General features: G+C 42.9%; 1 protein-coding gene across 1 annotated transcript in view; it reads right to left on the bottom strand.

The window, feature by feature from the left end:
* Positions 1–20,983, bottom strand: part of LOC117530282 (forkhead box protein K2-like) — a 35,229-nt gene extending 14,246 nt beyond the window's left edge. The window contains exons 1-7 of the mRNA XM_034193170.1: positions 20,487–20,983; positions 11,181–11,375; positions 10,089–10,230; positions 7,657–7,803; positions 4,306–4,499; positions 4,027–4,229; positions 3,433–3,690 (exon numbers count right to left, since the gene is read on the bottom strand). Of these exons, the coding sequence (XP_034049061.1) occupies positions 3,433–3,690; positions 4,027–4,229; positions 4,306–4,499; positions 7,657–7,803; positions 10,089–10,230; positions 11,181–11,375; positions 20,487–20,782 (1,435 nt within the window). The 5' untranslated portion in view covers positions 20,783–20,983. The remainder of the gene's footprint in view (positions 1–3,432; positions 3,691–4,026; positions 4,230–4,305; positions 4,500–7,656; positions 7,804–10,088; positions 10,231–11,180; positions 11,376–20,486) is intronic.
* Between the last annotated feature and the right edge of the window lie 217 nt (positions 20,984–21,200).

The raw sequence follows: 21,200 nt of genomic DNA, 5'->3' as shown, positions 1-21,200 counted from the left end.
CCTCGGCGGTTGTGTCACCGAGTGGGGAAAAACGGTTAGAAATGTGAACGGGTTGGTGGTGTACAGGGGGCTTCTGTTTAAGACTACGCTTCCTCCTCCCAGTCACCCAGCCGGCCTGCTTTCCCGGCTGCTCGGGATCTGCTGGAGGACAGCTAACGGAGGCTAAGCTACCTTGGTCCGCACCAACTACAGGGGCCTGGCTAGCTGTAGGATTTTCCAAGGTGCGGAGCCGAGTCTCCAATTCACCCAGCCTGGCCTCCAAAGCTACGAATAAGCTACACTTATTACAAGTACCATTACTGCTAAAGGAGGCTGAGGAATAACTAAACATTTCACACCTAGAGCAGAAAAGTGCAGGAGAGACAGGAGAAGCCGCCACGCTAAACCGGCTAAGAGCTAGTAGCTGCGCTAAGCTAGCGGATTCCTAAAAACACACAAAGTGAATAATGTGTAAATTTAAGAGGTGATTCAGCAGAGGGAGTGCTTTAGTTAAGGCACGTGAAGATTACACTGGGAAACAAATCGTTATCTAGTTAACTAGATCAATCTAACTGCGCAGATTAAACAGATAACAGATACAGAAAAACACTGCTGTGCTCCGGAACAGGAAGTGATACAATACCACAGTGAGAGCCAACCACCAGTAGAGGCCACCAGTCACAGACGAATTGTGATAAAGTGATACAAGTTGTAAATAATAAACGTTACAGAGATCACACTCACAGCTTATTCCTGGAGTCAAAAGTTCTAAAATTTGTTGATATGATCAATTTTAGAAGTGCTGATATACTTTTTAGAGCAAGGAATATGTTACTTCCAGCGCACATACAAAAATGTTTTCTGACAGAGATGGGAAATATAATCTAAGAGGAAAATTGAATTTGAAAAAGTGTGTAAGAACAACACGTAGGAGTTTTAGTGTTAACAGTGGAGTGAAGCTCTGGAACAGCTTGCCTGAAAACATTAAGCAAAGTAAAAACATCCAGCAATTCAAAAAAGAATATTAAAGGAGACCTGCACTGAAATAAATGAGCAGGGGTGGTGGTTAATTAAGTGGTTAATGTGCTTGGTTTCAGTTCAGAAGGTTCCAGGTTCAAATCCCACCCCTGACACATTTCTCCATGTAATGTGGAGTTGCGTCAGGAAGGGCATCCGGCGTAAAACTTGTGCCAATTCAACATGCAGATCCACCTTGGATTTGCTGTGGCGACCCCGAGTGCAAACAAGGGAGCAGCCGAAGGGACTTACCTGCACTGAAATAAATGCAGTCAGATCTTTGGACCAAAAAATGACTTACATTTACACATGCGATCCTTCTGAATGTAGTAAAGTAAATCTGCAAGCCCAGATCTGTCATTCAACGGATAAATCTTCATTTAAAAATGACAAATTTACAGCTCCGCAAAACTGTCCCTCTCATCATGGACGCTGCCGAGACGTCACGGAGAAGACCCTCTCTCCCAGCATGCATTGCGCGCCAACTGTAATTTGTGGATTTATGTCAGTTTGCATCTGCACCTTTTTCTTGTCTTATACGGAAGGATCTACTTTTTTTAAAACTTCATATTGTCTTGCGGCACGTTTGGCGAGTACACATTTCTTTTATTTGTGCTTGAAAATTATTTTGGGGGACTTTTTCATACGCCCGTTTGATTGAGTGGTGTCGCAATGAAAATCTACTGTCTTTCGTCTCCGGTACCATCGCGGGATATGGAGGCGAGACCCGCAAAGAATCCCAGTCATTAAAAATATATAAACCTCTCTCAGCATCCATGGAGCTCTGGGGCTCCGATTGCCGAGACGTGCGGTGCTGTGGATTTTGCCGCAAGAAGTCTGTCCTTGCAGCAACAGGTGTACCAGCCGCTTCGCATTAAAACAGCGAGCGTAATCTCAGGACTTGTGCCAAGTGTGCTGCAGCTCCATTCAGTAGACAGAGAGGTGATGCCGGTGTTGTGTGCTGAATCTGGCACAACACCGGCTGCAAAGCAGACACGGGCGGTGTGAGTGGCCCGCGTCGGCGGTTAACGAGCTCGTTAACGAGCCCGCAGACTTAATAAGCGCAGCGGAGGCAGAGAGCGGGAGAGGAAGAACGGCGCCCGCTGTTGATGTCATTGCTGATCTGAGCACACAGATCTGTATCTCACATTCATTGCAGCTTACTTTTGGATGTTGAAACCAGGACGTGTATAAGTAACATTACTAACAGATAAAATCAATTTCAGTGCGGGATCGGACTGAAGGCAGGAGCGCGTCGTCTTGTCCCTGACGTCATGGAAATGATACAGCTGTACAAACTGTTTTCACAGATGGCTAAATTTTAGCTGCAAATTTGTCATTTTTAAACGAAGATTTCTCTGCTGAATTACAAATTTGGGCTTACAGATTTACTTTACTGCATTCACAAGAGTCTTATAAATACATATCAGCTATTTCTTTCTGAAAACTGACCACATTTATTTCAATGCAGGTCTACTTAAAAAAAAAAAAAAAAAATCAATTTTTGATGCATATAAAATGAGTAATTTAATCATTACATGTACAATGTAATCAAACTAATGCTGTTTTCTTATTATATTCAAATGTCCTTTTACACATCATATGATCACATGTAAATTAGGGGTAGGGCTTGATAAGCTTAAGCTTCATCCTACTCCTTTTTGAAACATTGTATGATTTATTTATAAAAAGGTTACCAGGATCAAACCTACAGCTGTACTCTGTGTATCTGGTAACACACAACTACATCTGAAAATCCCACAAAAACAAACTAACACTTGTAATTACATCTGTTATAACAGCTTTTGATGTACAACAAACAGCAGCAATAAACATAACAGACAAAAGTTATACTTTGCAGCTCCTCCCGTCACCTATAACAGAGTTGTCAGACGTGTCTTGGTGGCTTCCCTCATTAGTCTTCTTGTAATGGTGAGTTTTTGAGAACTGTGTACTCCAGAGAGATTTACCCTCAGGAACCTTACTGGGGTACCAAATACTTATGGCCCCGACTGTATGTTTATTTTCCTGTTCTACTTCTCGCCTTTATTTGTCCTCTTGTCTGTTCCAGTCTGCAACCAAGTCTCAGATTCACAGAATTCTTTTATTTTGCGTTACTTTTTTCTTGTACACAGTTAGTCCTAGAACAGCTGGAAATAATTTGTGTTTTTCCAGACTTTTTTTTTTTTTTAAGTAAATGTGTGGGGTTTAAACCCGCCAGCGAGTTGTTGGGTTTAAAGAATTAAGAAGTCTACATATCATTTTGTCTTAAACCCCGACATGTTCTCACACTGAACCCGCGACGTGCAGCTTTAAAAAAAAGTCTTTGAAATTAATTCTTTCAAACTTCCAGGTTGGAAAAACACTATGACCGAGTAACATGCCAACGTCACCGTCTTTACCGTCGCCGTGCGTAACGCTGACTCCAGTCCTCACCTTTGATCTCCTGGTGGTCTCCTCCTCCGTTCTCCTGAGGTTCCACTTTGACCGTAGCAGCAGGCTGTCCAGTGACAGTTGCCATGGTGACAGCTGGGATCTGATGGACAACGTGCACAGTTTGCATGACGGGGGCGGAGCTTACTGTCGTCGTTACAATGGCCGGTGATGCCATGGCGTAGGTCACAGGCTTCATGGTCGTTTGAGGCATCTGGCGCTGCACGGCGATCAATACCGGCTGGTTGTTCAGCGGTGAGCCTAATGGAGGAAGGGGGTCAAAGGTTACCCACTACTCCAGACTCCAACTATCAATTTAATTAATAATTGATCATGTCAGATTATTGGAAAAAAAAAAGTTAACGATGCATGTCACGATTTAAAGAACCAAAAGTGACGTCTTCCAAGTTCTGTCCACCGACCGTCCAAACTGTCCAATTATGACAAATGAGGTCAAAATTAATTGATATTTACAATAAACAGGTTAAATGTTAGATAACATTCATGGGTTCTTAATCAGACCCCCGACTTAAAGAAAACCATCACTGCTCGGACAGGATCAACGTCAAACCCCTAGGAGGCGTCGTTATGTTTTACCAGGGGCGCTGGGAGCGAAGCGGGCCTCCTGGATGACGGCGAGTTTGGGCTGGACTGTGGTGGGGGTGATGGAGGCTGGCGGTGCGACTGACTCTGGCTCTGTGGGGACCGGAGAACCCTCTCTGGACAGGCTGTCAGGGGTCTGCACCCCACTGGAGTGGGCAGACAGCGCCCCTGTGTGGTTGGGGGAAGCCGGTGCACTCCTACAACAGAGAAATGTTGGGTCACAGGAAGTCAGTGCAGCTGAAGGAAGCCAGCCAGAAGAAAACTGGACCTTACCTGGAAGAGAGGGGTCCTACGGGCGTGCGGAAGCAGGGCACGCCCCGCGGTCTGCGCTTCCTGAAGGCCTGTTCTATCAGCTTCCCCTCTGAGGACGGGTCGATCCTCCAGAAGGAACCTTTGCCAGGCTCCTCCTGAGAACGAGCCACTTTGATGAAGTAACGGTTCAGAGACAAGTTGTGGCGGATTGAGTTCTGAAACAAACAGGAGCGTGACGTGAGGTCATAAACATCCACACACACACACACACACACACACACACACACACACACACAAAAAAGACACAATATCAGCATGTTTAGACATTTTCCCCCACATTTCCTTGCATGGCACATTTTTTTTTCTTTTCTTTTTTCTTTTTTACAAAGCGAGGAACCTGAAGTTTGTATAGTGTGATCACACCGCTGTGTTTGACAATAAAGTCGCAACCAGAACAAGAGTGAATACAGATCTTTGAGGAACTGCGAGTCCCCACCCGGACCTTCAGTAGTTTTCCTGCAAAGGGGGGCTGGGACACAACACACACCACGTATGCAGGTCCAAGCACGATAAAAAAAAAAAAAAAAAGAAAAAAGAAAAAAAAGCAGTCAAGATGGACAACAACACAAAAAATGGTTAACATTCTTAAAGGGGGGGGGGGGGGTGCCTCCACTACTTTAGTTCAATAAAGTTGATTTTTTTAAAAAATGGCCAACTGGAACAAGACCAACACAAGGTGACCTTGAAGTTCATGTTCTAATTCAGGGGTGGCCAAGTTCGGTCCTCGAGATCTATCTTCCTGACACTCTTAGTTGTCTCCCTGCTCCAACACACCTGAATCCAATGAAAGGCTCATTAAAAGTCTGCTAACGAGTCTTTCATTGGATTCAAGTGTGTTGGAGCAGTGAGACAACTGAGTGTCAGGAAGGTAGATCTTGAGGACCGAACTTGGGCACCCCTGTTCTAATTAATTTAAACTCTTTTTGGCGTTAGTGTGTGTTGTGTCGGCAGGTTCCTAACTTTTTTTTTCTTTAAATGAATGACTGAAGATGGTTTAGAACCAGATTTGCTCATGGATTTTCTGATCAGCTGTTGATTAAATAACTGAGTTACTGAACTGTTTACAGAGTCTTTAAGAGATGAGTAGCTTCGGTAAGTTTCTTTGATTTTTACTTGCTATAGAATTATTGCAGCTGATATGAATGATGTCTGTGGTCCGGCTCTCTCAGTGCCTGCGACACACACACACACACACACACACACACACACACACACACACACACACACACACACACACACACACACACACACACACACACACACACACACACACACACACACACCTTGGCTGGAATCTGTTTAATTCTTTTTGTCATTTGTATTAAGAGCATTTTTGCTTCAGCTTCACCAAAAGCATTCGTATTTTCTTTTTTTTTTTTCCTCTCTTTCTCAGTATTTGTTAATGACAGTGATTTGGGATCTATGCAGTGTTTATTTCTGATGCTGCCAAGGGACACTGGGTCTGTGTTGCATGTGCAACAGAAACTGATGAAACTTTTACAGAAATGACCAGATCACAAGTGTAACACCATTTTTATACCAGATATGTTACATCGTGTGGTGCGTTTGATCGTTTACAGGCGGTATCAAAGATGACACCAAAAACAGTTAGCTGAGACGGTAGCTGTTTCTCTAAACCACGGTTAGAACTTCCTTCAACCGGCCATGTTGGAAAAAAAAACAAAAACAAAACCCTGTCTAGTAAAAACAGCAGCACATCAAATTTTTAACTGAGAAGAAAGAGGGCGACAGCCCACCAGGAAACATTCTCACCAACTCAGTCTGATGCGTTTGATCTGTCAAGCATCTGCCTGCTCGTCTTACTTCAACAGCTCTGCAAACCTCAAAACAACTCATTTTACACAGATTAAGAACAGAACAGCAACACATTCTCACACTGTAGAAGTAGTCTTCATGTCCATCTCACCTTGTCCTCAACATGTCTAACCACCTGCATGTGCTCCCTCAGCACATCCATAAACCTCCTCTTCGGTCTCCTTCTCCTGCCTAGTGGCTCCATCCTTCTCCCTATATATCCTGGGTCCCTCCTCTGCACATGTCCAAACCATGTCAGTCTCACCTCTGACCTTGTCACCAAACCTGTGCTGTCCTGCTGTCTGCACATTTGATTTTTGTTTTGTCCACTGCTTGTTTTTTAGTTTTCCTGCAGCTGGCTGACCCTTCACTTTGGGCTTCTGATTGGCCAAAGCTCCAGCACAAGTGGAATAAGGACAGACATAGCTCTATGTCTTGAAGAAGACAATAATAATAATAATAATATAGCCTTTATTGTCATTGTACATACATACAACAAAATCTGTCATCTGCACCCTCTTTACAGTTAAACACAATCCAACCACCAGACGTAGCGGAGTGGGCAGCCATAGTCCGGCGCAGGGATGATCTCCAGATGTTGAGACGTTGCCTTGGTCAGGGGCAGAGCAAAGAAAAAAAAAAAAAGGGGGGGCGACCCCTCTGTCAACAAGGGGGTGCGGACAAAATATTTAAATATGTAACTAATCCTTTTACTCTGTCAGTCAGAGCAACAGCCCACCAGGAAACATTCTCACCAACTCTGATGTTACGAGCCCTGACGAGGCAGCAGTGCCTCCCGCTGTATGTCTGCAAAGGCAAGTGCTGTTTGCTTTTCATGTACCGTTTTGATAACGGAGCGCATTTCCACAGCTTTAAAGTTTAATCTCACACTCTTTACCACAGAACCCTCAGTGGTACTAAACCTTTCCCTTCTTTCTACTCATTGGAAGTAATGAACAACTGTTCCGTAACACTTTCACTGAGACCGAGGTGGTGTAGTAGGAGTCATAGTATTTGCGGTTTTGGCACCAAAACTGTCCAAATTGGACAAACATAAAGGTCATGGTAAATCTGACCCTTGACCAAAACTGTATGATTCACCTTTCCAGTTATTCTGACTTAACAGAAGGCCATAAATGACGCAAATTATATATTTTTGGATTCTGTATGACAAGTATTCGATACACTTCAACAGGATTGGAGCATTTTTCTTAGCCCATTTTTACTCTTTTACCTGTTCTTTTTTATTATTATTTTTAATCCCTTTTAAATGCAACTAGATATTTGTCCATGTACATTTGTGTATTTTTACTTTCAGTGTGACAGGGAATAATACTGGACATTTCAACAGGGGAATGATGCATATGAATGTCAGCTAATTTGTGCAGTTAAAGTTCACTCATGTTGAAGTTTGATGTTTGGCTCCTGTAGCAATTTTCTCCTAAAAGTCCATAAGAACTGTTGCTGGACCTTCATAATAACAACAAAGACACCGACCTGCCAGCCTTTGTCTGCTGTTCTGTAGTAGGGGTAGTTCTTGGTGATGTGAGTATAGATCCCGTTGAGCGTCAGCTGCTTGTCCGGGGCCATGGTGATCGCTTGGACTATTAGTTGTGCGTATGAATATGGAGGTTTTGAGTCGTCCTGCGAATGGTGACAGAAAGGAAATTCATTCATGTGCCACAGCGTGGACATATGTTTTCTTTACACAACATTTGTTTGGCCACAAACGCGCCCACAAAGTTCAACATGGTGACACACTCCAAAGTCTGTGTTGTCATGATCGTGGGACAACTGTCAGTCTTCAATGAGTAGCCACAGTGTTGACAGAACAGCAGCCAGCTGCCCTCATGTGCCCGCTTGTTAACTAGGGCTGCAGCTATCCATTATTTTAGTAATTGAGTATTCTATTGATTAATCGACTAACTGGATACAAAGTACTTTTGTATTTTTAAACAACAACAGTCCAGGGCTCTCACTAAGCAATGGCACAATGTCGCTGCACCATCACGCACATTGTCATATTTAGTGTATTTCTTTCTGTTTTCGTTGGTAATTATTTATTTTTTCACGTCTTTACAAGTTTTGGATCTTTCCCGGTGTCAGTAGCTCAGCCCTCCCCTGACACCGGACCGTCAATACAGGCGGTGGGTGTCATACTCAGTCAGTCAGGCTGCACATGAATGTGAGCACAGCCTGTGAAAAACTGGGCTCTGGGAGGGGTGCAACGATTTACCCAAACTGACTTCGACAATTTACTCAAACTGACTCCAAATACGACTAATACGACAGTACATGAAGCGCTCGCTCCCCAGCCGTCTGTCTCGCTGTCTCCTTAGAATGCTGAAGTACGTTTGTGACTACTGGCAATTTTTTTTGGGGGGGGGGGGGGGGGGCGCACATACAACGGACTAGTGATGGGATGAACAACACTGGTGCGTCAGCACTGTGCCAAGCACACAAGAGTGAAACCCCGTATTGGTGCGTGTATCGCTTTAAGAAAAAAAATCATGTGACCGATACAGGAACTGTGTCGTTTGACTGCGCCGCGCCAAACTGTGTTTATAAGGAAACAAACTGTATTGACATGTTGCAGATTTGTTGGATGGAGTTTTGCTGTTGGATTTTTGCTTGCCCTCACCTTGTTCCATTGACTTCATGGATCGTCCAAAGACATTTCCCCAGTCTGGAATAATTTTGATCTTTTGACGCAAAATAAGGTAAATCTTTGTTTACTGTTATTTTTCCAATTAGATATGTTTGTACTCCTTTACAATACTAGAAGAATAACCAGAAAACATATCCACACCTTTATCAACTCGCACTGAAATGTTTATGCTCACCACCTTCATCTGTACCCTGTGAAAGAGTTTTTTCTAACGCAGGGGAACTGCTGTGTAAGAGGAGACATCGCCTTTGAGCACAGACACTTCAGAAACCTTTGTTCCTCAATAAAAATGCATAAATGAATCTATTTTTAGTCTTTTATTTTATATGCTTTAACACTTAAGTTCACAAATTTCCATACATAAAGTTACAAATTTTAACTCTGAATTTTATTACAAATTTGCTATATTTTACAAACCAACTCAGTTTAGCATTTACACAAACAAGGTTTTAAGTAAATTTTAAACTCTTCTCACGAACAGCTTAACTCGACACACAAACTGAGCACATGAAATTATGCAATGATGAGATCATATTTTAAATAGAGGACTGGCGATTAACTATTTCACAGGCTGATGTTGGGTTTGCAGCACATTAGCTTTTCCATCTTATTTTCATTTTATTTACCTGCAATGATTTTGTAACTACTGCAGGGGTCACCACTGAGCGACCAACACAGTGTCAATACAGTGCCCACACAGTTTGTGTAGTGTGTCAATACACTCCTTGAGTTATCATCATCCCATCACTACAACGGACTCTGAATTTTAAGATCTGATGTTACGAGCCCTGACGAGGCAGCAGTGCGTCCCGCTGTATGTCTGCAAAGGCAAGTGCTGTTTGCTTTTCATGTACCGTTTTGATAATGGAGCGCATTTCCAAAAATAAATAAAAGTACTTCATTTAGTCATATTTGGAGTCAGTTCTGTTTTAAATGCAGTCAGTCCATTTCAGATGATCAGCGTGGACCCCCTTTCTCTTAAAAGGCTTTATTTTACTCTGTGTGTCGTATTGGAATGCTGTACCTTCTGGTCCTACTGATTAGCTCTTGCACAGCTTATGCGCATGCTCTAGTCTTTTTTTTTCTGGGGACGTTACAGCACCACACACAGGCCTGGCATATGTACTACAATGTTAAACGGAGCGTGGAGGCACAGAATTTGCCTCAAACATTTTTTGTAAGTGAATTATTCAAGTTAATCGACTAATCGTTTCAGCCCTATTGTTAATGGCATCTTACTTGTGGACCACGCGGCACTCACCTTTGGGCTGTCTTCACCTGAAGCCTCCTTGTCATTTTCGGATTGGGAGTTGTCTCCTATAAGGTCTGATGCCAGAACACGGCCCGTCCTGTAGCTGGACAGTCCCGCCCCACGTGGACTTGAAGGGCAGGAGTTTGCAGCACTGTGAAATATGAAATGAATAAACTGTTTTCTTCAGTGGTTGGAGTCATATTTGGATCACTCTGAGGTCTTTTCCACCAGCAGGGAATGGGCTCCATTCTGGTTCATGCACCAAAATGTGATGATAAATAAACCAGTTCTTAATATAAAATGGTGGTTAGCAACTGGAACAAAAACCCTGGTGTTGCTGCTCAAACTGTCACCCTCATTTGATGACATCCTGGATTACAGTGGTTCTGGTCAAAACTGGTGGAAACATGGGCCAGTTGACTGGATGGCACCAAGGTTCAAATAACCCTGAATGGTGCCAGTTCAAGAACCGGTTGGTAGAAAAGTACTCATTGACTCAAAATGTTCTGATTAAGGATACCAAACAGAATTTGTGTGTACCCCACTGCACAAAACATGGTTCAATAAAAACATCCAAAATGGTAATCTGATCCAGATCTTTCAGATTTGATTTGATTTTTTTTTTATCTGTGCATCTGAATCTATTCTGATCTTTGACACAAAACTTGAAGAAAACCAGACTTGTGAACAAAAACTGATGTACAGCCGCCCCCGACAAAGGAGGACAACGTTTCTATTACCTCCTAGTGGCAGTTTGTGGTATAGGCCATTAACACAACCTCCGCAGTGACAGAGGAGTCAAAACAGAAATTAAAATTAAACATGACTCCCCCCCCCCAAAAAGATTTAGCTATAATCATACACATATCAATTTTCACAATAACTCTGATAGTTATTTGTGATGTGGACCAGAGCCGCGGTAAGTGTTTAACTATGACAGGCACCAGCTATTTAAAATTTAATTAAAGGTAAGTAATTCCAAAAAAACAAAACAAAAAAAAAACAATCCTGTGTCTTAACTGGCTACAAATTAGGGTGCTACCTTCATCTTTGTGCAGCATGAGAAGGGGGCTCAATCCTTTATGTGCAGTGGAGTCTTACCTAATGGTACTCGTCGGTGAGGGCAGCGGGCTCATGAGGTGGGCGATGTTGTCAGGAATGTTGATGGTCAGCGGGGAAATCTGAGGTTGAATGGGTTTGACCGGTGAAACCGGCACGTTCCTTGGCTCCTTCTTGTCACTGGACAGTGCTGTGAACGTGATCTTAATACTTGTGCTGGGGAAGCGAAAACAACACCTGAAAACAAAAAAGCGCATTTAGTAAACCAAATACATAAAACGTCTTCAAATTCTATGGTCATTTCCCAAAGTGATTTTGATGCAGCTGACTGATGGTCTTTTGTCAAAGAGAGGCTCAACAGGCAGCGTCCACTGCAAATACCAGCTGAAATACACACACACAAAACCTGGATTTTTCCAAGTCACTGTGTTGTTACTAGCTAGGGAGGTCCTGTTACTTATTTAAAACACCCCACATTAGTTATGAATAATAACTGCACAGCTACATACAGGTGTACTCTACATGAAAACGAGGCCTCATGGTGGAGTGGAAGAAAGATTTCCACACAAGAAAACAGAGCAAATCTGGGCTTGAGCCTCACATGTGCCTTCTGTCAAACTGTAGCAGATACACCAGTCATTCCATTTTTGAGAACTTCCTCCTCAAGACAGATTTAACCATACTGTTTCTGTTTCTTACTGATTGAGGAAATCCAAGACATATTAAGTGACGTAGAAATATTCATGTGTCCATCCCTTGACTTGTCTCAAGAAAACTGATAATTTTTATTAACAATAATCATTATGTTTACGTTGACATGTTACTTGTTCTGCTCTGAAAATGGAGGGACGGTGCAGAAGTGCAGTCTGCATGAGCCCATGGCACTCTGGGCAAATTTTGATAAGTTTACCATTGACAAGTTACACTTCTCTGCAGAAGTTCAGTTATTTTGACATTTGACCCCCAAAATCAACAAACTTCTTGGATATCCCCATTCCTATCACACACACACCAAGTTTGGTGACAACTAGGAGCTTTCGACCTCAAAATCAACAGGCTTCTTGGGGTCACAATGCAAAAATCACATCTAGGTACACGCGTATGACTTAAACCGGAGTCAGCGTGTGAGGCTGGGAAAAAATGTCTCGAACACTCGGGCTCTCAGCACAGGATCTCCACAGGGCTGTGTCCTTTCCCCTCTGCGCTTCTCCCTCTACACTAACTGCTGCACCTCCAGCCACGACTCTGTAAAGCTCATCAAGTTTGCGGACGACACCACCCTCATCAGACTCATTTCGGATGGGGATGAGTCTGCCTATAGGAGGGAGGTGGACCGGCTGGTGACCTGGTGCAGCAGCAACAACTTGGAGCTCAACGCCCAGAAAACACTGGAGATGATCGTGGACTTCAGGAAAGCCACAGCCCCCCTGCCCTTCCTCGCCCTCACCAACAGCCCCATCACCACTGTGGTCTGTCACCACTTCCTCGGAACCACCATCACCCAGGACCTCAAGTGGGAGTCAACCATCAGCTCCCTCATCAAGAAGGCCCAGCAGAGGATGTACTTCCTGCAGCAGCTGAAGAAGGCCAAGCTGCCTGTCCAGCTGATGGTGCAGTTCTACACGGCCGTCATCGAGTCCATCCTCTGCTCCTCCATCACGGTGTCATCCGTCACTCCTTGCTTGCCTCTACTGGTGGTTGGCTCTCACTGCGGTATTGTATCACTTCCTGTTCCGGAGCACAGCGGTGTTTTTCTGTATCTGTTAGCTGTTTAATCTGCGCAGTTAGATTGATCTAGTTATCGAGATTACGATTTGTTTCCCAGTGTAATCTTTACATGCCTTAACTAAAGCACTCCTTCTGCTGAATCACCTCTAAATTATTTACACATTATTCACTTTGCGTGTTTTTAGGAATCCGCTAGCTTAGCGTAGCTACTAGCTCTTAGCCGATTTAGCATGGCGGCTTCTCCTGTCTCTCCCGCACTTTTCTGCTCTGGGTGTGAAATGTTTAGTTATTCCTCGGCCTCCTTTAGCAGTAATGGTACTTGTAATAAGTGTAGCTTATTCGTAGCTTTGGAGGCCAGGCTGGGCGAATTGGAGACTCGGCTCCGCACCGTGGAAAATTCTACAGCTAGCCAGGCCCCTGTAGTTGGTGCGGACCAAGGTAGCTTAGCCGCCGTTAGTTACCCCCTGGCAGATCCCGAGCAGCCGGGAAAGCAGGCTGACTGGGTGACTGTGAGGAGGAAGCGTAGCCCTAAACAGAAGCCCCGTGTACACCGCCAACCCGTTCACATCTCTAACCGTTTTTCCCCACTCGACGACACACCCGCCGAGGATCAAACTCTGGTTATTGGCGACTCTGTTTTGCGAAATGTGAAGTTAGTGACACCAGCAACCATAGTCAATTGTCTTCCGGGGGCCAGAGCAGGAGACATTGAAGGAAATTTGAAACTGCTGGCTAAGGCTAAGCGTAAATTTGGTAAGATTGTAATTCACGTCGGCAGTAATGACACCCGGTTACGCCAATCGGAGGTCACTAAAATTAACATTAAATCTGTGTGTAACTTTGCAAAAACAGTCGGACTCTGTAGTTTTCTCTGGGCCCCTCCCCAATCAGACCGGGAGTGACATGTTTAGCCGCATGTTCTCCTTGAATTGCTGGCTGTCTGAGTGGTGTCCAAAAAATGAGGTGGGCTTCATAGATAATTGGCAAAGCTTCTGGGGAAAACCTGGTCTTGTTAGGAGAGACGGCATCCATCCCACTTTGGATGGAGCAGCTCTCATTTCTAGAAATCTGGCCAATTTTCTTAAATCCTCCAAACCGTGACTATCCAGGGTTGGGACCAGGAAGCAGAGTTGTAGTCTTACACACCTCTCTGCAGCTTCTCTCCCCCTGCCATCCCCTCATTACCCCATCCCCGTAGAGACGGTGCCTGCTCCCAGACTACCAACTAACCAGCAAAAATCTATTTAAGCATAAAAATTCAAAAAGAAAAAATAATATAGCACCTTCAACTGCACCACAGACTAAAACAGTTAAATGTGGTCTATTAAACATTAGGTCTCTCTCTTCTAAGTCCCTGTTGGTAAATGATATAATAATTGATCAACATATTGATTTATTCTGCCTTACAGAAACCTGGTTACAGCAGGATGAATATGTTAGTTTAAATGAGTCAACACCCCCGAGTCACACTAACTGTCAGAATGCTCGTAGCACGGGCCGGGGCGGAGGATTAGCAGCAATCTTCCATTCCAGCTTATTAATTAATCAAAAACCCAGACAGAGCTTTAATTCATTTGAAAGCTTGACTCATAGTCTTGTCCATCCAAATTGGAAGTCCCAAAAAACAGTTTTATTTGTTATTATCTATCGTCCACCTGGTCGTTACTGTGAGTTTCTCTGTGAATTTTCAGACCTTTTGTCTGACTTAGTGCTTAGCTCAGATAAGATAATTATAGTGGGCGATTTTAACATCCACACAGATGCTGAGAATGACAGCCTCAACACTGCATTTAATCTATTATTAGACTCTATTGGCTTTGCTCAAAAAGTAAATGAGTCCACCCACCACTTTAATCATATCTTAGATCTTGTTCTGACTTATGGTATGGAAATAGAAGACTTAACAGTATTCCCTGAAAACTCCCTTCTGTCTGATCATTTCTTAATAACATTTACATTTACTCTGATGGACTACCCAGCAGTGGGGAATAAGTTTCATTACACTAGAAGTCTTTCAGAAAGCGCTGTAACTAGGTTTAAGGATATGATTCCTTCTTTATGTTCTCTAATGCCATATACCAACACAGTGCAGAGTAGCTACCTAAACTCTGTAAGTGAGATAGAGTATCTCGTCAATAGTTTTACATCCTCATTGAAGACAACTTTGGATGCTGTAGCTCCTCTAAAAAAGAGAGCTTTAAATCAGAAGTGCCTGACTCCGTGGTATAACTCACAAACTCGTAGCTTAAAGCAGATAACCCGTAAGTTGGAGAGGAAATGGCGTCTCACTAATTTAGAAGATCTTCACTTAGCCTGGAAAAAGAGTCTGTTGCTCTATAAAAAAGCCCTCCGTAAAGCTAGGACATCTTTCTACTCATCACTAATTTAAGAAAATAAGAACAACCCCAGGTTTCTTTTCAGCACTGTAGCCAGGCTGACAAAGAGTCAGAGCTCTATTGAGCTGAGTATTCCATTAACTTTAACTAGTAATGACTTCATGACTTTCTTTGCTAACAAAATTTTAACTATTAGAGAAAAAATTACTCATAACCATCCCAAAGACGTATCGTTATCTTTGGCTGCTTTCAGTGATGCCGGTATTTGGTTAGACTCTTTCTCTCCGATTGTTCTGTCTGAGTTATTTTCATTAGTTACTTCATCCAAACCATCAACATGTTTATTAGACCCCATTCCTACCAGGCTGCTAAAGGAAGCCTTACCATTATTTAATGCTTCGATCTTAAATATGATCAATCTATCTTTGTTAGTTGGCTATGTACCACAGGCTTTTAAGGTGGCAGTAATTAAACCATTACTTAAAAAGCCATCACTTGACCCAGCTATCTTAGCTAATTATAGGCCAATCTCCAACCTTCCTTTTCTCTCAAAAATTCTTGAAAGGGTAGTTGTAAAACAGCTAACTGATCATCTGCAGAGGAATGGTCTATTTGAAGAGTTTCAGTCAGGTTTTAGAATTCATCATAGTACAGAAACAGCATTAGTGAAGGTTACAAATGATCTTCTTATGGCCTCGGACAGTGGACTCATCTCTGTGCTTGTTCTGTTAGACCTCAGTGCTGCTTTTGATACTGTTGACCATAAAATTTTATTAAAGAGATTAGAGCATGCCATAGGTATTAAAGGCACTGCGTTGTGGTGGTTTGAATCATATTTGTCTAATAGATTACAATTTGTTCATGTAAATGGGGAATCTTCTTCACAGACTAAAGTTAATTATGGAGTTCCACAAGGTTCTGTGCTAGGACCAATTTTATTCACTTTATACATGCTTCCCTTAGGCAGTATTATTAGACGGTATTGCTTAAATTTTCATTGTTACGCAGATGATACCCAGCTTTATCTATCCATGAAGCCAGAGGACACACACCAATTAGCTAAACTGTAGGATTGTCTTACAGACATAAAGACATGGATGACCTCTAATTTCCTGCTTTTAAACTCAGATAAAACTGAAGTTATTGTACTTGGCCCCACAAATCTTAGAAACATGGTGTCTAACCAGATCCTTACTGTGGATGGCATTACCCTGACCTCTAGTAATACTGTGAGAAATCTTGGAGTCATTTTTGATCAGGATATGTCATTCAAAGCGCATATTAAACAAATATGTAGGACTGCTTTTTTGCATTTACGCAATATCTCTAAAATCAGAAAGGTCTTGTCTCAGAGTGATGCTGAAAAACTAATTCATGCATTTATTTCCTCTAGGCTGGACTATTGTAATTCATTATTATCAGGTTGTCCTAAAAGTTCCCTAAAAAGCCTTCAGTTAATTCAAAATGCTGCAGCTAGAGTACTGACGGGGACTAGAAGGAGAGAGCATATCTCACCCATATTGGCCTCTCTTCATTGGCTTCCTGTTAATTCTAGAATAGAATTTAAAATTCTTCTTCTTACTTATAAGGTTTTGAATAATCAGGTCCCATCTTATCTTAGGGACCTCGTAGTACCATATCACCCCAATGAGCACTTCGCTCTCAGACTGCAGGCTTACTTGTAGTTCCTAGGGTTTGTAAGAGTAGAATGGGAGGCAGAGCCTTCAGCTTTCAGGCTCCTCTCCTGTGGAACCAGCTCCCAATTCAGATCAGGGAGACAGACACCCTCTCTACTTTTAAGATTAGGCTTAAAACTTTCCTTTTTGCTAAAGCTTATAGTTAGGGCTGGATCAGGTGACCCTGAACCATCCCTTAGTTATGCTGCTATAGACGTAGACTGCTGGGGGGTTCCCATGATGCACTGTTTCTTTCTCTTTTTGCTCTGTATGCACCACTCTGCATTTAATCATTAGTGATCGATCTCTGCTCCCCTCCACAGCATGTCTTTTTCCTGGTTCTCTCCCTCAGCCCCAACCAGTCCCAGCAGAAGACTGCCCCTCCCTGAGCCTGGTTCTGCTGGAGGTTTCTTCCTGTTAAAAGGGAGTTTTTCCTTCCCACTGTAGCCAAGTGCTTGCTCACAGGGGGTCGTTTTGACCGTTGGGGTTTTACATAATTATTGTATGGCCTTGCCTTACAATATAAAGCGCCTTGGGGCAACTATTTGTTGTGATTTGGCGCTATATAAAAAAATTGATTGATTGATTGATTGGTATGCCGGGGCCACAGCCAGGGCCAGACACAGACTGCAGCGCATTGTGGCCTCTGCTGAGAAGGTGATTGGCTGTAGCCTTCTATCTCTCCACGACCTGCACATCTCCAGGACTCTGGGACGAGCAGGTCGGATCACAGCTGACCCTTCTCACCCTGCACACGGTCTATTCAAACCACTCCCCTCGGGCAGGAGGCTACGGTCCATCCGGACCAGAACCTCCCGCCATAAGAACAGTTTCTTCCCCTCTGCCGTTAGACTCATGAACACCTCATAACTCAGTCACCTTAAGCTTAACTCTGTCACTTTATCATTTTATCACGGGTCACTTTAGACAATGTACTTTGGTTTTTAATTGCACTCCTCCCACTGCACTGTTTTTTCTGTTGCACACAGCCTTTCATATTTCATATTTCTTTTTTCATCTTATATTTTATCTTATTTTGACACATATGTTATATTTTATCTTAGCATTTTATCTCTTCTTAATGTTGCACCATTGTACCGAAGCAAATTCCTAGTCTGTGAATCCTGTTCACTGGCAATGGCAATAAACTTCTTCTGATTCTGATTCTAAATATGGTGTCTGCTGCTATGGATGTATCCATATCTTTCCAGGCAGTAGTGCTGAGTTTGTATTTTGTGGAATGTGTTTATTTGTTAACAATCGGGAATCCCCCTATTTGATGACGTAGTTGACCCCCACCTCCCGCAACCTCATTTTCTAACGCCATTCCGTAGGGATGGCATAGGGCAGATTTACCTCATCTGAAAAGCCAAAGATCGTTTTCAGGAGTGATATGTTACTAGTTGGCTCATTTGAATAGCCCCCTGGGTGCGCCAATGAGTACATACTATTAGTACATACTCAGTGCATCCTGCGCCATTACGCACTGCGATCAGTGAAAGTGAGCAGACGGAGGGCCTCTGATGACAATCTCACGTGCTCAAACAAAGAGTGTCTATCAGGATTGCTCCACTAGTTTGCATGTGAATGTTACTGGATAACTCTGTTGCTTTTACTGCGTAAAGCACAGTTTACCATATCAAAATAAAACGCATAGACCATTTTGTATATATTGTTCAAAATGTGCATTTGTGTTTATTGTTTGAACCTTTTGTTGTACAGTCTTTCACACAAGACCTCAAATTACCTTTATAAAGTGTTAAAACAGTTCATTATAGTTTGCTGTGTGTTTTGAATAAATGTGTGTGGAAAATTTTTCGCTTTTTTCCTTACCTATTTTTGATTGTAAACCTTTATTACACTTATAAAACAACAAAAACATATATATTCTGAAAGCACAGGTTGTCCTGAAAAAAAGAGAAGAGAGAAAAAAACTTCATTGTGGGATGAAATAGCACTGATCAAAATAATGAGGACAAAATCTATATCGGATTCCTGATCGGGATGCAACGTCCAATTTCAATCAAGCCTGAAACCACGTGATCAGGGCCCGATTTCCGATCACGTGATCGGATCGGGACATCCCTAGTTAAAACACACAGACATAAATTACCAAGATCTTCCGACCTTCAAATGCTCATAACTTTATTCATATCTGACAAAGAACAAATATTTAAATGCAATTTTGAAGGTCTCCATAGGCTCTTTTGTAACCACCATTTCTGTTACAATTCCTTTAACTTTAATTTTTTTGTCGCATACCTATCATATCTGGTGACAATGGGGCCTGTACAACCCAAGTAATCTTGCTCAAAAGTGAAATGTTTCACGACTGACTGGCTGCACCGCGGTGAAAAATGGCTGTAATAACTAAATTTTTAATGCAGTATTTTTGTTAAACCCCTTAAAGATCAAAGTCTGCACCACAACTACATGATGATTGTTTCATTGCAGTAGAGTTCAGAGGCCAAATTTTACAAATGGTACCACTGTCCAAATACTTGTGCACCCAAAGGTACGTCCTCTTGCCTGGCAACAACTAAACCAAGAAGGTCTAACCTAAGCCTGGACAGAGTCCCTGAGATTCACACAGTTTAAAAATGGATGTCCAGCATGGCCATTATGTAACATCATGTCTGATTTGTTATTAATAGTGTGGATCTGGAACACCGAGCGGTGGCTTTCACACAAAAACACGAGCAACCAACATCAAGGTAAAAATGTCTAATTTTGATGTCACACAAACTCTTCAGCGTCAGGAAATAAAAAGCAACGAAACAGTCTGACAAACACCTGAACAGTGTAAACACACCGAAGAGAAACATGAGGACAATTTGACATTGAGCCAGAAAAAATGTTGTGGAGCACTAACCTTAGCTTAATACCTCCTCCAACACTATACTGTGAATTATTGTGCAATGTTTGTGCGACAATAATTCATCACCAGTCATGTTTAAATAAATAACACCGCACAAACATTACAGTGTCCTTCGAGAATGCACTGCTGTAGCTCATGCAGCTCCTTGGGCAACCCAGACCAAATTCCATTTAGAAGATCCATTATTTAAAAAAAAAACATTACTTACAAAACGAGCACAAATATTTAAAAACGAGTGCAAGTGCCACAGCGTGAATCGATATGGCCCACTAACCAATTCGTCGTAAATCAAACACCCATCGTAAACTAAAAGCAAATACCATTTTAAGTCATACAAATCCAAGCGCACGAAAATGGAGTGCTAACAGGAAGCAGTAGCAGTTAGCTGAAAGAGGACCGATTAACGCCGGCTGGATGGACAATGCGAACGCCGAATACATCCGGATACCCAAACAATTCAGAAAACGTCATGAATGAAAGCGCCGATGTTAAGTTGTTTGACAAAGTCCTGCTGTATTTTAAAATTCCGGCATATTTACATGGAGGTTTGGTGCGACACAAAACCGGACGTGCAGTTTGCCCCATCAACAACACGTGCAACATGGCTGCAGGACAACAAAACAACAACACGCCAAGCACAAATGAACACACACATATTTGCAGATGTATGGATTTACGTTTAAGCTGCATAAAAAAAATTAAAAAAAAAACAGTACGACTGGAGGCTTACATTCGGGGAAGCTGTAAAGGTGGAGCCCCTCTTCTCTGGAACACCCCGTCCACAAACACCCCGTTTTTACCGAGGCAGCGGAGATAAAACTCGCCCGTGCCCGCGCTGTCTTCCCCCGCGGTGAAGATTTCGAGATGCCGTCGTGAGATGAAGCTGGAGTGGCCCATGCTGACATCCACCGAGCCCTGCGACGAGTTCCGGCCGATGGTCACCGACCTTTTCTTCATCAGGTATTCGAATTCTCGGCCCTCCAGCCGGGCTACCGCCGACCCCGACATCCCGCTTACCACCGCCATTTTTCCAGGCTATCTAGCGAAGATTAGAGCTGAATAAAAAACGCGAACGTGCAAGAGATTAGAAGGGGATTGATAGGAATTAATTTTTTATGATTTTCACCCAAAAAAGGAGGGGGGATTCCAAATTCACACCGTGGAGAATTTGGCTAGGAAAGAGCCAGACCGGGTACACAGCGGCTGCGACCCACCGCCACGAAAAGGAGGAAAAAAAGAGGAGTGCTGGCCAATCAAAAGCGGCCAAACAGACAGAAGACACGTGACTGACACCCCATTGAACCAATAGAAAACCAGAATGAGTAGGCAGATGTAGGGTGTTTACCAATGACAACAATAATATAAATAGTCGTACAGAATCCAGTTCGGTTGCACTGCAGAGTGACACGCAGATGGACGGAGAGACGCAAAACATGGCGCCAAA

This window comes from Thalassophryne amazonica, chromosome 18 (assembly GCF_902500255.1).
Source record: "Thalassophryne amazonica chromosome 18, fThaAma1.1, whole genome shotgun sequence".
Lineage (NCBI taxonomy): Eukaryota > Metazoa > Chordata > Actinopteri > Batrachoidiformes > Batrachoididae > Thalassophryne > Thalassophryne amazonica.
Note: the sequence above shows the minus strand (reverse complement) of the source record. Positions and strands in the feature narration are given on the sequence as shown.